Source organism: Pararge aegeria, chromosome 2 (genome assembly GCF_905163445.1).
Source record: "Pararge aegeria chromosome 2, ilParAegt1.1, whole genome shotgun sequence".
NCBI lineage: Eukaryota > Metazoa > Arthropoda > Insecta > Lepidoptera > Nymphalidae > Pararge > Pararge aegeria.
This window is the reverse complement of record NC_053181.1, coordinates 5,313,800-5,331,812: the sequence shown is the minus strand read 5'-3', so window position 1 is coordinate 5,331,812 and position 18,013 is coordinate 5,313,800. Positions and strand designations below refer to the sequence as shown.

General features: G+C 34.4%; 1 protein-coding gene and 2 non-coding genes across 14 annotated transcripts in view; 2 read left to right on the top strand and 1 right to left on the bottom strand.

Moving 5' to 3' along the window:
* Positions 1–3,574: 3,574 nt before the first annotated feature.
* The window catches only part of LOC120634156 (myocyte-specific enhancer factor 2), a 101,815-nt gene continuing 87,376 nt past the window's right edge, over positions 3,575–18,013 (bottom strand). For 2 of the 12 annotated variants that reach the window (XM_039904578.1, XM_039904666.1), the window contains 5 exons: positions 16,890–17,193; positions 16,169–16,404; positions 14,376–14,503; positions 8,310–8,494; positions 3,575–6,738 (listed from right to left, as the gene is read on the bottom strand). In XM_039904578.1, the coding sequence (XP_039760512.1) occupies positions 6,602–6,738; positions 8,310–8,494; positions 14,376–14,503; positions 16,169–16,404; positions 16,890–17,193 (990 nt within the window). In that variant the 3' untranslated portion in view covers positions 3,575–6,601. The remainder of the gene's footprint in view (positions 6,739–8,309; positions 8,495–14,375; positions 14,504–16,168; positions 16,405–16,889; positions 17,194–18,013) is intronic. The other 10 variants (XM_039904605.1, XM_039904596.1, XM_039904640.1 and 7 more) reach the window with 10 other exon arrangements.
* Positions 11,148–11,219, top strand: Trnah-gug. Its single transcript has one exon. It is a non-coding gene; the product is annotated as a tRNA-His (tRNA).
* Positions 13,488–13,559, top strand: Trnah-gug. Its single transcript has one exon. It is a non-coding gene; the product is annotated as a tRNA-His (tRNA).

The following is an 18,013-nucleotide window of genomic DNA, read 5'->3' as shown; positions in this document are numbered from 1 at the left end:
TTTACTGTCTATGTCTTTTTAGAAGGCCGTTCATTAATTTGAATTTACTGAATGTTTTCAAATGAATCTTGGTATGGTTTGAGTATGTTAAGTTTATTTTGTATCCTAAATTCAAACTTCGAAGTTTCATACATTTTATCCCGAAATTAAGCAGTTCTATTTGTTGAGGTTTCTGACGATTTTATACTATAAATCCGTCACCATAAAAGCGAATAAATGTACTTAGTTTAATTCTGATGCTGTTTCCTTCATTGATAGTTAGTTGTTTTTTCCTTCTTCTCCACCTTATTTAAAGGAAAAATTTGAATTCGTTGGTCGCCCTGGTGAAGTTCTCCGTACTGCAAGGAAATTGATCTTAAGGGTGCCTTCACATAATTCATCTTTCTTCCACCGATCTTTCACTGTTCAGGCTGTTAAGCTTTGGAATGCCTTGCCTCTTAAAATCCGAGAGGCACAGTCTATTACCATTTTTAAAAAACTTGTCAAAGATCATTTTCTGTCTGCATCTGCGGATCTTTAACTTGCCTATTCCCTTCTGTTTTATTTGTGGTTTGACAATATTGTATATATTTATTTATTATTGATATTAATTATATAGGTATATATTAATTATTATCACTATCTATATATTTTATTGTAAGTTTGTTATATGTACATATTATATTTGTATATATAGGTTTATGCATGTTTATTTGCAACACAGTACAGTTAAATGCACCACCTACCTCTCTTCTTGTGCTGTTTTTAGCGCCTTTGGTTGCCTGGAAGAGATCGCTATGTAGCGATAAGGCCGCCAAATTGTATACCTTTTGTTAAATTTTTACTGTTAATTTGTTATGTTTATGTGGTGTACAATAAAAGTGTATTCATTCATTCATTCATTCATTCATTCATAGTTAGAACTCCTTTGGTAAATTTAAAATAAAGTTACTAGGTGATTGAAATAATAAACAACATTGACATCCAACTCTTTATTATCCTTCGAACAGTCATCAAAATAATTTATAACAATTTTCTAACACTGTCCTTTAACATTAATATTTCATTCAATGAGATGTTAATATCAATATTCATCATTTATACACAGGGCAGAATTGGCTGCCTGAGGCGCTGTAAGACCTAAATTAATGCAATATTTGGCCCGGCCTTTTCTTAAAAATAATTATACATATACATTATGACTTAAATTCCCACGGGGCACCTAGAAAAATCATTGGAGCTCCGTTGCAATCAGTAAAAATATCGATAAAATACAACAGTTTTTGCATTACGTTTTGTAAATTCAAACAAAAAATATACCTAGTACCTACCTAAGCGATTGTATATTATGTATTGCACAACTGATGTTTCAGAGAAATAAGTGTGAAATCGACTTGAGTATTCAATAAGGATATGTATTCATATACCTATTACCTATCTGGGTTGTTCAAAGCGCTATGAAACAATAGCAAAAAGGCATGGAAGGGACGAGAGGATGATTATAATAATTATAACATATACTAAATCGAAATCTAATCTGATTTCGGATGATCTACGCTTATGACTACAACATTTAAATGCAATAATGTAAATTGAATTAACTCTTTGCTATTGTAACAGAGCTGTATAAATACAGGTTCAACATACATAAAGTAGTATACATCTACAAAACAAACGAAGCAAACCCTTTTTACAATAACACACAACACAGTTGTGCGTGAAATGAATATTACAATTATTTAAACAATCATTATAATTAATTATACAGTGAAATCATTCCCGATAGCAAAGCTCACAACCTCGGAAATAATGCTCCCAATACCAGCTTACTGTTGATATACTAATTTATACAAGAAAGTCGATAGAATACAAAAGTGCAATCGACAAATGGTCTTCTCAGACATATATTAATACAATAAGTGACCGATTAACATAAACTGTTAGACAATTATTGTCTCCTATGTCTATAACACGAAAATCTGTAGGTATAACCATGTTTACAGCATTAAATATATTGTCTAGATAAATAACATGTAGAGTGCAATCTCTGGTGATAGGTAAGTAGTTAACATTGACGTGAATAATTAGATATCTAAATACCAACAGATTCACGAGTGAAACTAAACATTTAAATACTTAAAAATATTGATGCTTAATAGGGATTCGCAGTGTGAGATAAAAATTACGTTCTCTGAGGCATCTAATGTAAGGAATAAGGGTCGTATATTAAATGAAAAGATATGACCAACAGATCACAAAATATTAATCAAATACAGAAAAATTCTTGTTAAGATTAACAAAAATTAAATTATTGGAATAAAATTTTATATTTCTGTTTTCAAATATCTTTACTTTGTATTGAAGAGATCGATACAGTTGTCGATAGTTTTACTTGCAAATTACAAGTGCAGGTAGTATTTTATCTTTGTTGAGATGTAGAGGTATTTTAAGGCGGTCATTAAATCGTTTATTATAATTTATTGACATTCCATCAGGTTTGCTACCTAATTTATGATCTCAACGTTACCTTTAAATAATAAATAGGAAACATATGGATAAATGATTGTATTTTTATAATTCATTATACCAGGAAATCATACTTAAAAGGCCAAAAAACGTTTGAGCAATGTTCAAATAAGGTAATGCACACTAAATTTAAGTTTTCATATTAGTCAGTTTACTATGGGAATTTGAAACTTTTATATAAATAGTTTTCATTCAACTGACTCAACTTACAATTTTGACGAATCTAACTGGGTCTTCGCAAAAGACATTTTTGTTTCACGTTTATACAATCGATTAGAAAACCAATCATTACCTGCGCACACGTACGAGTAGACGCTCTTGGTGTTCAGTAACTTCAATTTGACACAAATGGATTGCCATTCAAAAATTGGTTTTTGTGACTAATAAGAAACTAAATGTTATCGGTTGAAATGGCAACATGATGTGATTGCACAAGTTTTGACACTATGTTGACTATGTCTTACCGGACGCAGTATTAATGGCGAGAAACAAGCCCCAAATCTAGTGTCCAATTTAATAGAAAGTAACAACCAGAGGTCATCTAATTGCTGTTACCGGACACAGAAACCACAGTTATCTGTAAGTGTCCCGAGTCAGTTACAAAAAGTGTCTACGCTTGCAAAATACCTTAGATAAAAGATATTGCGTCACCTCGCAATATATAACATACGCTGGGTCAATACATGCTCGAGCAAGCTTTAAGTATTCCATAAATATGCTCGGTATCAAGTCTACATATTCTTGGTTCATTTTCATCATTATATCAACCCTTTATCGACCTAAAGGGCATGATTCTCGTCGCACTATGAGAAGGGTTGGAATGAACGTAAAAAATGCGTCGAGCATATTGTGTCTACACACACGTTGAGACCTAGGACAACATTTTAGGAGCGAACGATCGAAAACGATCAGGACGAATAACAAAACTTTAGAATATGATAATAAACAAGAATTTTGTAACAGTGCATTGTAATGTTGACACATTAACAATTTAGACTTTTTACACTACACATATTAAATACGGTGTAATAATATTATTATACTCCCACAAACAAGGGACAACATTTTTTTTATTATGCTCCAGTATTAAAATATTTGTTACATTACTATTTGTGTATAATATTTTACAATGCGAAAATACATTTTCTTAATCGTTCAGACTTTCGAACTTCAAATTGATAACCTCCCTGTACAAATTTTAACAAATATACATCCAACATTTTGTTACCGTGACTTGAAGGATTACAATATAATTTTGTTACTTTAAATACAGTGCTCAGTTTACATTAAACAGTAACGTTTCTGTTATATTTTATACCTAAATATAAATGGGTTTTATTCTACCCAACGATTCGTAAGACGAGTAACAATGAGGAATCGTTCTGACATTCATTACGCTAATTAACTAAAGGTAATTTTGCAACTGTACATTTTATACAATGTTCATATCCCTGCGATTGAAATACTGCATTTACAGTACAAGTTTTTCAGACGCAAGCTATTAACTTTTGTAAGAATATATATTTTTATAGTTTGTAAATATTTAAAAATATTAGGACGTGAAAAAATTGATGCAAAAAATCTATACGTATGATACAAATTTGGTATAATATGATACATTTAGGCACTGTGAGTAAGGCATCTACAGTGAGAAGATATGAGAGGACAGGTAACCTAATACTTGAATATATATAGAGTACAAACGCTTGTTATAAGATCAATATTATTCAAAACTTGGACTTCTGATAATGTTGTACATTTAGTTTACTTTATTTACGAAGTGACTTTGTTGAATAATTTAATGCTGAAATAACTATTTGACACATTTAATGTGTTTAATAGTCTCATTAAATTTCAAGCTTTTTAAATCTATTTGACGATGATAAATAACATCTTATAAAATGTATACATACAGCAACATTTCTTAAGTGCTGTTTAAAATATATGTATACATTTACGACCTGTAGTGACATTATCTGTCTTATTTCCAGCTATTTATATTTTAAAGCATTCATGTATTAGGTTAAGAATTCGATAGTTGACTGACATCAGAAGCTCCGTTACAACAAGGAAAAATTAGTATACATTTATCTTGTGATATTAGAAAGCTTTGAATTTAAATTTAAGAAATTATAGGCAGCAGTCAGTGAGATCATAATTTACATTATTTGAATATTAGTAAATTACAAATGCACTTAAAGGGACCAGGGAATTGCATGTAAAGGTGAATGCAAAATTGACTTGTAAAAAAATCTTTTTGTCCTTTTTCTTTTCTAAATTTTTCTGAAACTTTCTCCTCAGATGCAATGTATCGTCCTCCAGTTATTTAATTACTTGACCGCTACAGAATAACGGTACCTTATTAAGTATTTCCCTATACAATTTATTTTGTTTCAATAACAGTCAACTATCGAGTTAAAGGACTTTGACATTAGCTAAAGTGAGTTTTATGAAACAAAAGGAAACATGAAACATATACATTCACGTTTAGGGTAACAACATTATTGTTCCTGCTAGGAAATATTTATTTCATGATTAACATAATTATATGAATATTTTACTACAATATTATCTAAAAATAGGGCGGCATGTGATTTTATAGTGCTTTACGAAAATATGTTATGATATTTAGTGATAAATATATTTCTGTGTACGATTAAAGCTTAAATCATTTACATTATTGTATTATATTACGAGGTTGCTTATCAAAGGTTACATTTGATGCAAACAGGATTTACAATGCAATACTTCGGATCACATTAACAAAATAAAAATTCTCTAACAACAAGCTTCATCACTCTACTAGTAACCATATTTTAATTACTAACGTGGGTACTTCAGAAGTACTGTTTTACAATTTACGATATTCAAAATTGACTTAATTTTTTGGTCTGGGAAATGCGAAACGCCCGCACGTGTTCAAACAAACATTTGAGTGTTCTTCTTTTTGCGTTGTATTAATAAGAGTACATTTATTTATTGTGTTAAATATTATCGAAGGATGACTCGTAGAATTATAAGAATCCTAAATTAAAATGAAAATTGTGTTTTTTTTTTTTTTACTTACAAGACTGCTTAGAGTGCGAGTGTTATCATAAGAATTTTAAAGCTTCGTGTGGTATCTTCATATAGTCATCTCTAGCTAACATTACCTACTTAGATTACATAACATTCGTTCCTAACGGGACGTGTATACATATTATTTAAATATCATTATGATTCTCATGTATAAATATGTCAATAGATAAAGTACAATATCCAATACATAACTTATTATCTTCTGTGATGTCGCTACGCTTACCTAATTTACAAAGATTCAAAGTTCGGATGTCACACTAACGATAGGTATTTTAAAATGGCACAAAAAAAACTTTAAAACACTAACACAAAGTCAACAGTCGTTTTTTTATGTCTATAAAACGCACTTTTGCACTATAACTTTGTTCTATAATGCACACTTGATTCCTCCGGCTGCTTCCTTAACAGTCCACGCACCAAACTTCAGAACAAATTGCATTTATAACACTAAACAACTATAAGCTAAACAGACAATGGCACGGATTGTACATATAACATCGCTATATACAAGGGTAGTTAACATCTATCCATCATTTAGTAGATAGGATATTTTTTTTAATTGATTTGGATTGCGTCTAACATTAAACAATATTGTACTTAACATTAAACATTAAACCTTAACATTTAGTGTACTCGTAAGTGCAATATAACATTATTTAATTACGTATCATAGAAGAGTACTGTGTAATATGAACATTTAGTCAACATCTAAGGGAAATTAAGCTTTAAGGGAATTTGAATAGCACTAATCTGCCCTTTTCCTGATTGAAGACCGTGCCATGTTTTGAGAAGCACCTTTTTCAACTTTAGTCTTAAAAACTTGTAGTTATACGCGCTCAGATCGAATCTGAGGAAAAGAGCATTTTGTGTAGACCAGGACGGTATAGTACAGAAAGCTCGGTGGAGGAGTTTGCAGCCGCGTTTAGGGCCTGGAGGTGCGGGGCCGGCGCTACGCCTGGGCCGTCTAGCAGTGCGGGTGGAGGGGCCTCGGGTAGGAACCGAAGGCCTCATAGCCTAGCTATGTGGCCCAGCCGTCGATTCTCGGCCGCTTGGTATGGGGCTGTTCGTAGTCTAGTGGGACGGTGTTCGCGTGCCGCATGTCTTGCCCGGCAGGCGAGCCCATGTTACTTGACGTCACTGATCCTGCAAAATAAACTAATGTTTAAAAAGTTAATTAGAATCAGGAAATGTTAGCTTGAATACGAACTACTTATTAAAGTTACTTTTAAGTAAATAAGGTTGAAGTGGTGAGACACACTTCCTGAGGGGAGTTCGAATAACTAACTTTTCGAAGTTATGTGAGTTTTTAGCAATTAAAATATCTATTGCTTTAATGGTGAAGGAAAAGCTCGTGAGGAAACCAGCACGCCTGAGATTTTTTTTTTTTTAATAATAATTTATTCTCAAGAATGTAGGTACATACAGTTTTTAAAATGTAAAGTAATATAATATTATATATAATACTAGCTGTTGCCCGCGACTTCGTCTGCGTTTGATTTTGTTTTTAAAGTATTCAGTATCGTTAAGCCTTAAATGAGTATAGTAGTTTATATATGTATAACATGTGACTGTCAATTAATTAAAGACAAATAATTTGCAATAAAATAAAATTGCGACTATAATTAAAGATCTAAGCTATCCTATCTCTTAAGTTGGAGCAGACTCACGGTGTGCCAATTTAATTTAAAATCGGTTAAGTAGTTTAGGAGTCCATCGCGGACAAACATCGTGACAGGAGATTTATATATATTAAGATTATAGTAGTATAATATTTATACAAACAAATGCGTGCGTCACAAATTATATTGGTGTGTATGTAATAAATGTAAGTTCTACATAATGTTCTCAAAGGTGTGTGTAGACCACTAAACTGCACTAAGCCAGCTTGGTGGAATATGACCTTAACTGATACCCGTACCCTGTAGTGGGCTGGTAATGGGTCCATATGATGATGATGAAATACGGTTGACTGACTGTAGAATCTATACTATACAGGGTTAAATACCAGATAGCTCTCGGCCTTGTAGTTCCCATTATAAAAACCAACAACTTTTGTTTTAGGACTCTTTAAAATTCAGTATTATTTTATTTCATACAAAAAAATTGATAAATCGTGTTATTTCTGTAGAGTAACATTATACTGTGACATGACTCTGTTGCCAAACCGCTGCGAGCATTGTTAGCGAGCTGTTGCCGATGTTACGTTACAGAATAGTAGCAAGTAGAGTATCTATATAATAATGAATATTGAATATTTCACAAGCCCACCGTGGAGTTAAAAAAACAATCTATGCACGCCTTAGTAACAAAACTGATCTTGACGAAATTTTGCATTGATATAGCCTTGCATTTGCACACAAAGGTTAGACTACTTTTCAGATGTTTTTTTTTAAACCTGAAATGCGGTCCTCTAATATTATTAATGTCTGTTTGTTCATTTGTTTCTTGAAGAAATTTGATATATAAATAATTCTGGAGATATTTATGATAGTATTCATCTCTAAAATGTCCACGCTGGATTAAAAACAAAGCCTTTTTAGGTAGGTTGCACGGCGTTACATCTAAACCGATTTTTATGAAATTTTGCATAGAGATAGATTGCCGAATGCATCCTAGCTAGGCAAAGGATGTTTTCGGCCCGATTAATCAAACGGTTTGGGAGTTCCAAAAACAGGAAGGAACGCGGCTTATAGCTAGTAAATAATTGAGTTGAGATTTCCACTTACCGTACTTACCATCAATGGCTCCGGATAAGTGAGCGGGCTGAGGCGCGGGCGGGGGCCCTCGATGCAGATGGTCGGAGCCCCGAGGTGGGGAGACTGGTTCAGCTTTGATCTTCACGTTGCTTGGCGAGCCAGCGGGCGGTGGAGTCCCCCCACCCAGAACTGGCAGGCTACTGCTGTAAGGTGAACTGGAGATTAGAAAAAGAGGAGTTTAGTAAATTTGTTTCAATTATTTCAATGTTATGTCATATTATTATAGTATTATATCATCGAACACAATTAATCAAGTATCCTTTTTTTAATAATAATAATAATAATCATTTATTATTATTATTAAAAAAAGGATAAAAATTTGGGATCATCAAAATTAAATGCAATTAAAATAAATACATGTCAAAAATAAATAAATTAAAAAAAAACGGAATTAAATCTAATCCAAATAAACCAATTCAAAAATAAAATTTAAAGAAAAAGAAGAATGAGAAAAATCCCTCAATACTGTCTAAGCGGCATTGGTAGTGCAACGTGCCTATAACAGAAATGCCGGAGTTAATGACAGTTAACCCTCCTTAGTTAATGGAATAGATAATAATCTATGAAAGGATTTTAGGATTATAGGAAAGAGTTATATGTCATTTATCACATGGCAAATATACATGGATAGCATAATTAAAAAGAAACAACAGAGGCTGATTGCTAAGGATTTATACGCCGTACCAATGGACAAACTGAATAGGTATAAGACCAGTCTGACTTACTACGGATCTGTATCAGAGCGTGTAGCAAGGATACTTAGATCACATGGCGTGCATGTGGCTTTCAGAACAAATAACCAACTGAGAGCCATTTTTTAACGGTAAGGACAGATTGGACAATAAGCACAGATCAGGGGTATATAAACTCCAATGTTCTGAATGCCACGCCACATATGTGGGTCAGACCGGACGTCAATTTGAAACGCGTTACAAAGAGCATATGGCAGCCTTCAATCATAACCATCCTGAAAAATCTCATTTTGCAAAACATCTTTTAGTCAGTGGCCATAACGTAGCCAGTAATCATTCATACGAAATATTACATGCATGCGACAAAGGGTTGAGACTTGATTTGAGGGAATATATTAGAAATTATTAAACATAGGAATGGGAGGTTCGAATTGCTAAACAAACAAATAAACTTATCAACTTCACCTCTATTGACATATTCAGATGCACTAATGAGGTGGGAGGGGCTTAGATAGATAAGGTGGGGATCAGAAAGGTATAAAACGCGGCACATTTATCTTAATATATATAAATCTCCTTTGTCCGCGATGGACTCCTAAACTACTTAACCGATTTTAAATTAAAATGGCACACCGTGAGCAGTCTGGTCCAACTTAAGAGATAGGATAGCTTAGATCTTTAATTATAGTTGCAATTTTATTCTATTGCAAATTATTTGTCTATAATTAATTGACAGTCACATGACAGTCATACTACTATACTCATTTAAGGCTTAGCGATACTGAATACTTTAAAAACAAAATCAAACGCAGACGAAGTCGCGGGCCACAGCTAGTATATTATATATTATAAATTATTATTAATATTCATTGTAAAGTCAACATCTCCTGAGGATGTTCCGGTTTCGTAGCGAAACGAGCTTAGAGGGTATATTTCCGAATATCTGTTTGGTGTGGAGTATAAGGATTGAAGAAATTATAAATTACACCACACAGATTCGATTCGATTCGAGTTTCTTTTCGCGGAGTATATAGCAAATTAAGCTTAATTTTGATAATATGGCATTTTACAAATCCCGTGACACCGGTTGTTTTTAATGGATTAAAAAAGAGCCTATAAATAAATAAATAAATATACTACGACAATACACACATCGCAATCTAGCCCCAAAGTAAGCGTAGCTTGTGTTATGGGTACTAAGATAACTGATGAATATTTTTATAAATAATATACATAAAATACTTATAATATACAGATAAACACCCAGACACTGAAAAACTTTCATGTTCATCACACAAACACTTTCCAGTCGTGGGAATCGAACCCACGGCCTTTGACTCAGAAAGCAGGGCCGCTGCAAACTGCGCCAATGGGCCGTCGTTACTCTCCGGCAAAAATAAAATTGAATAGTTCCTTAGTTAGAGCGTAAAGGAAGGGGATAAACAAACAAACAAACGCACGCTTTTATATAATTCTTAGTATGGGTTATAAAGGGTTATAAAAACATAAGTTGAACTAGTAAAAAAACAGCTAGTATTTTTTTTTTTTATGTTGTGTAATTTTCGCTTGGCACTTAATACCTTAGCAATTGTTCTTAATGTTCTCGTTTATGTGTAACTAAGTTGTTGAAACTTCATTGGTTTATGTTATATAAAAATACGACATTACTTATATGTGTAATAGTACTGTTTTTTTCCCTTGGAAAGCTAATAAATAAATAAATAAATTTGATGAATGCTACTGTAGTTCACGAGAATGAGCTATTGTAGTCGTTTGAAAATTCTTGCACTTAATTTGTATAATTCTTGCAGTACTGAATTAATATATTTTCTTTAAACCGTTGTTCCCCTACTGATAAAAGCAATTATTGGTTTAAAAAAAAACGACAGTTTGAAAACCTTGAAAGTGAAAAGTTAAAAACCGCATTAAAAACAGCCTAGTATAGGTTTTCAGGAAATTGCTTATAGAAGCTTATAATATGCAGTCTCCTTTCTATCGCGAGAATACAAAGAATGAATTTATCGCCATCGATAGTTTTTGTAGCTTATTGCAAAATGACGCCGTCTTGTAAATCATTGCGGTCGTTTATTTCAGCGTTCAGCCAACAGCTCCGATAGCCGTGATCGTCTAGTGGTTAGGACCCTACGTTGTGGCCGTAGTAACCCAGGTTCGAATCCTGGTCACGGCAGTGTAAACACTGTCTCGGCGGAGCTTTATTTTGTTTTTTTTTTATTTCTGACATTATTTTTAAATAAATGCTTAAAGTACTACATATTTTGATAAATATGTGTAATTTCTAAGATATATTTTAGAAATTAAACATTATGTAACTCGAAATGCGAATATAAATAGAGCCTTCTATGCATTTATTTGAAATAGCGAGGAATTTAACTTACGTCATTCGAAAGATACTGTACGCATGTATACATAATGATCAAAAAAAATGTATTTTTGTTCCATTTAAATTAATTAAAAAAAAAAAAAAATCATCACCTTTATTTCGTCTGTATCCATATAAATCAACCGCTAGTATTTAAACTATTATTATTTTATACTAAGTAGTTATAATTCACGTCTAAAAAAATGTATAAGATCGTCTATATCTGTTTTAATTTACTACACGTGTTAATCTTACCTACTATTATTGTACTTGATCAATTTTATTTTTTGTTATTGTAAAATAATCTTTATACAGTAAGTAGGTATTTTGTACCGACAAAAATACAGTATATTTTTACAGTTGGGAAATAATACTCTGTATATGGTGATAATTGGACTTTTACTATGAACGTGGAAATAAACGCGGTTTTCACTGAACACGTTCATTTCGCTGCCTGTTTTTTTTCATGTTACAAAAAACCAAGCAAGAAACTGTGTTCAACTTATTCGTGCGTAACGCGCTTTGCAACGCTGTATTCACTTCTGGTTATTGGGACAAGTTGAGGAGTACCATCGGTTCTATTGAGCTGCTGCTAATTAGTGTCAAATGGAAATATTCCGGGTTATAGGACATTCAAGTGGTTTTTAGTTGATGCTAACGAGATTTTAATAAAAACCCAGTTAAATCCATAGCCTTGAACACCTAGTGTTAGCGACTTATTTTTTTTTGGAGGCACTGCTTTATAGGTTTATGTGTCCGAAGGGTGCTAATGGAATAAAAAAAATATTAAAATTCATAATTCATTTCTTTCAAATAGGCCTATTCTTTAAAAGCTTTTTTGTAAGGTTAAGTTAGTACTGACTCTACCATCGGTCCGGAAGACATATTCTATTGAAAAGAAGCAGACAAGAAACTCGGCACCTTTATCAATTATTACCTATATCAATACATAAGCTCTTTTAGCAAATTTACATTTTAACATTTGGTTATCTTGTGCCCTGTCACAAAGAAACTTATCAATTGTATAGTAACCTTGCTGTGACAGAATATTGTTTAAACTTAGTAACGAATGAGCAACTGCTGAGTTTCTTCTATATCTGTATACTTATCGTATGGATCTTAACGTAGTTAAAGTACCAGTATCTCAATCATGCATAGAATTAAGGTATGATTTAGTGCGCATTTATAATTTAAAAAAAAAATCAAAATAAAAGTTCACCGGCTTTTATTATATTGTGTTAGCCCTTTTATTATTTGCATTTGAACTTATTAATTAAGGTGTATATTATTATGGTGGACTATTAATAGCGAACATTATTTTTCTGCTAGATAGGCTCAGAATACATATTTTCTTACTTTAAAAATTGATTTTAAGTAACAACAAGATCCACTATTTTGGGATTTTTCGCCTATATACTCGTATATATTACTAGCTGTTGCCCAGCCCGTTTGATTTTGTTTTTTTTATGTGGCATTGAATTTAGTTGTAGTTCTAAAAAAGTATTTAGTATCGCTAAGCCGATAAATGAGGGGTTTGCTGCTGTCTGCTGAGGAGTTCTGTCCTCTATTTCCAACATTCATTAGATCTACACAAAGTTTGGGCAAAATTAAACGCATATTATAATCTCTATAGTACAAAAATAATTATTTAATTACATTGAGATTTCTAATATTACTAGGGATAGGGATTTGACGTATTCGTTTAGATTATTGGTCCAACACAGTTTAATATTTTATCAATTTCTGTGTCCGTGAAATATGCCAAAACTAGTAATCTTCTACTTTGTCAAAAGGTACACACACTGTTTTGTTTAAAAAACGTTATAGCAATGGGGTATCTATACTACGTACTTACGCTTAAAAGTGTAATAGTCATTATATAAACTAATTCATTTATTTGTGAATGACAAAGTATTTAAGCTAGTGTAAGAGTTTCTAAGAAATATCAATTGGGGAAATTTCACGCCATTTAATGATCAATCGATGAATTGGGAGGCGGTCGAGCGTGAAATGAAAACTGACGTAACTAGCTGAAGGTAACTGGTAATTTCAGAGGTAGTAACAGAAGCTCCGATAGCCGTGATCGTCTAGTGGTTAGGACCCTACGTTGTGGCCGTAGTAACCCAGGTTCGAATCCTGGTCACGGCAGTGTATACACTGTCTCGGCGGAGCTTCATTTTTTTTTTTTTATTATTTTATACTTTAAATAATTGCTTTTAGGTTTTTTTTTGTAAATATATTTTAATGGCACATGATCAAAAATTTGTTTGTTTCTTTTATTCCGTAGTTTATTTTATTAAGAAAAGGCTTAGGTCGTTATCAAGGTAATGCTCTCGCTATACTATGCTTTATTTTTTTGATAAAGAAAAAGTATTATTTTATATCAAATTAAATATTATTATTCATGTAGGCCTATTACGGGCACTTATGAAGCTTTCATACATATAGATGTTGACATAATTGTGAGGGATAGTAATAACTACGTTTGCAGATTTTTTTTATTAACGATATTATTGTTAGAAGGTACTCAAATTATACGTGGCAGGAAACACAGTTGCCGGGAGGGCGTTCCACATCCCAGCGGTACGTATCGGAAACGTGGATAAAAGACGTTCCGTGCGTGTTGATGGAATATTAACCACAAAGGATTCCACCGCTCACGGTAGCCCACTGTTCTGTGGTAGAACGGGGAAGGAGGAACGAGATTTTGAAGTTCCTGAGCACACTCACGATAAAAAGGAAGCATTGCGTCGGTGCTGTGGACTATGTAGTTACGAGGAGTCCAATAGTCTGAGTTGGTTTTGCGCTAAGTAGCGGTTAAGCGTTGGATTTTTGTGATTGCGTGGTGATATGGTTTAACGCGGACAATATTTTTCTTGTTTAAACATTAAGCTTATACTTAAAACGAGTGATGGTATGATGATAATGAGAAAAGCTAATAAATATTCAAAATTGGGCACAGACATGTACCTGTTGTGTTGTAGAGTCTGCAGCTGGTGGGCGCCCCATGATAATCCGATGCCGATGTCCGAGCTCATGCTGAAGTCCTGCGGTCCGCCGAAGTTGCCAAGTCCTGAATAGCTTAGTGGTGTCTAGAAAAAAAAACATAATAAGTGTGGTTAAGGGAAAGAGATGAAGGTGATACCGCATTGGCTAAGAGCTCGACTTCACTTCCGGGGGCCAAATACGAATAGCACGCACTCGAACTTTTCTAAGTTAAGTGCGTTTTAAGTTATTAAAATATCACTTTCTTCAACGGTGAAGGAAAACATCTTGAGGAAACCTAAATACCTGAGAGTTCTTTATAAAGTTCTCCAAGGTGTGTGGCGTCCATCAATCCGTACTGGGCCAGGGTGGTGGCCTTAACCTCTTCTCATTTTGGGTGGAGATCCGTGTGAGTGGGCCGGTAATGGGTTGATGTGATGAAGAGAAAGTGGACTAAAGACACAACTAACTTTTTATATAACCACCTAGACCTTAACGAGCTCTCTAAGTCACTAGGATGGATAGCGTCAGTTTAGTAAGTGCCAAGTGTGAGATTAACTAGTCGTACCTATTTTACATTATTATATAAAAATTAATTTACTTCAAGTAGGCCTAGTTTATAAGCACGTCAAGTCAGTCTGTTTGTAGTGATTACCATCGGTTAGGAAGGCAGATTCTACGGAGAGGTGTCGAGAAACCCAACAGATTGCTCTTTTTCAAAACACTTTTGCAGTTTCCAATGTTAAGAATTTTTCTATCTTGTGAGAGATTAAAACGGAGCGGCCTGCTTCCAAGCAGCCTTGTCGTTAAGATATTCTCCAATCGTTTTATAAAATGTGTTTAATCGAAGAAGCACCATCTAGTGACAATACTGGTAAACCGTACTTTCACTAGATGGCGCTCTTCGATACCATGTATATCATAGTAAACTTTCACGCGTTCGATTAAGTTAACGCAGGTAGAAAATCTCACACTTTGTATACTGATACTAAGAGTTACTTCACAAAAAAACCACAAACCCTAACAATTTCTAGCCGGGAATCGAACCAATCATTAACAAAGCAGTTTTTTTGAATTTTACGCAATTAGAATGTGTTTAATATTTAAGTCTGAACTTTCCCAACCTTTTAGATATTATTTTGGAACCCATTAAATAAAAGTAATTAATCTCAGTTAGTAAAATTAACCGAGGGGGATACATCTGACAAAATTTACACTTTCCTAAAGCTAGTTCAGTATTAACGACGAGAGAGCTGTGGTCTTCTAAGTTGACGCCCTGGGTTCGATTCCCGGTGGGGGAATTTAGGAATTTATAATTTCTGAATTTTCTCTGATTTGGCTAGTTACCACATTATCGAGAAAGTCGTGCCGTCAAGCAATTTAGCATTCCGGGACGAAAACGCGTAGAGAACGATTACGAGTATGGGTTTAACATAAACTTTCTTAAGCTGTTAGAGCAGCTTAGACCACTATCATCTTAGACTGCATCATAGCTGCCAACAGCAAATATCCAGAAACTTAAATGGCCGACCTGCCAAAGCACGGTAACAGGAAATATGAGGTTTACCCCCGTTTATTATTCTGCCTATATCACTTGGTTATTATTTCCACCTGTGTGCCAATTTGTTTCTGAGAGTAGATAAAACTGTGAGAGAAGATACAATTATTTCCTTTCCTCAGAAGAATAATTTCTCCGGCTAATGATAGACCTGCTATTGAGATAGTGGGCAATAATTACTTGTAGTGGAATACAAAATATATATATAACTCACCTCTCCAGCATATGATATGTCGTCCTGTGGTGGTGGCATTGAACTGGGTATAACGACGCGCAAATTGTTCCGAGGTGAGTGGTGCGGGGGCGGGGCGTGTGAGTGCGATTTGTGCGGATGTCGGTGAGGAGAGGGCGCTGGTCCGGGAGAGGGCGACGGGGTGCACCCGGCGCCCAGCGGCGAACCAGACCCGGGGTAACCGTTTGACATCTCTAGCATTCCGCCGCTGGGATAAACTGGAAGAAAATATATAATATGTTTTAGTGCTATGTTAAAGCGGTGATAGTTTAGGACTTCGACTTCACTTTCGAAGGTCGACTCCGAATCCCAGCACGCAGCTCTAACTTTTCTTTAAGTTGTGTGCGTTTTGAGCAATTTAAATATCACTTGCTTCAGCGCTGAAGGAAAACATTGTCAAAAACCGGGCATGACGGAGAGTTCCCCATAATGGTTTTAAAGGTGTGGAGTCCACGAATTTAAAAGGAAATTCAGTTTTAATTCAAATTATACGTATACGCGAACGAACAAAAAATTGGCAAACAAAATTACGTCCAATGACAATGCGCTCTTATTTAAGTCAGTCTTTTAATTGGACGTGCACATCCCAGCGAAGACTATGTGTTGGTTAAAAGTAGTTAGTTAGGGCCCTGAGCAAGGAGAAACAGACTGTCGCATTTATAATATTAGTGAAATGAAAGTATTGTTTATTTTAATTTGGTACCTGAATCGGTTTCTGATGACGAGGGCCGTGGACTGATAGAAGTGTGCATCTGTGGACTGGCTTGCAAAAGTGACTGGTCGTAGCTCCCCACTGGAACGCTGACAGGAAGGTTGTAGTTGCTTCCGGCCACGCCCACTCCGACTCTGCTGCCGTTCAGTTGGTTTCGCTGCATCATCATTTGGAATTCCTCGTCAATCTTTGAATATTTGGCCTCGGTCCGTGGTGTTAGCTGGTTGTACTCTGGTTCCGCTTCGGGGCTGTCTGGCGACATCACTCCGTTCTTATGCTCTTTCTTTGTGAGTGCCTGTAAGTGTCAGCGAAACCAGCTCAGGTGGCTTGACGAGCCCAAAATATAAATACTCAGTAAGCCATCGTTTGCATGCAATTTAAAATCAAGTTAAGTATTAGAATCACCCTCTATACACACTGTTACTGGTTACTGTTAGTTTCTAACGCGGCTTGACTTTCAATCCAGTTTGAAATATTAATAATTGTTCTTGTTTAAGTATCGCCAGCAAGTATAGTATGTAGTGGAGGGTAAATCAAGTGCTATTACAAAACTACGAAGCGATATCTACTATAGTTATACGTGAAAACTTTTTAGCGTACATATGTGTGTTGTGTCGAATGCAATGGTACAACACTGACTTTTGCCCTTGTATCGCATCTCGGAGTCAGGTAGGCGCGCTTAATTCGAATAAACACAAAAATATTTATAAAACCCATGCTGCACAAGGAAAAAAAAATAACATAAATATTTAGGGTGGCTGGTCATAAACTGTTAGTATAAACCTCGGTGTCTGGTATTTTATACTTTATAGTTTCTTTTCTAACAGGAAATAAAAGGGCATGCTGTTTGTCGATAGGCTGGTGTTTATCTACTCTTAGGGCTATAATTACAGTGATTTTTGGTACAACATCGATCGGAACTTTTGGGGGGTTTCTAGTTTCTACGGGTACATTGATTAGTGTCTATTGTTGACTTTTAATACTTCTGGGTTCATTTTAGTAAAAGATGTTTGTATTAGGGTAGTTGTGAGTAAAAGCACGCAGTTAATGGGATAAGTCAAGTTTGCATGGACATTGCATTGCGATCACGGGCACACAGATGACGCCGTACTTAA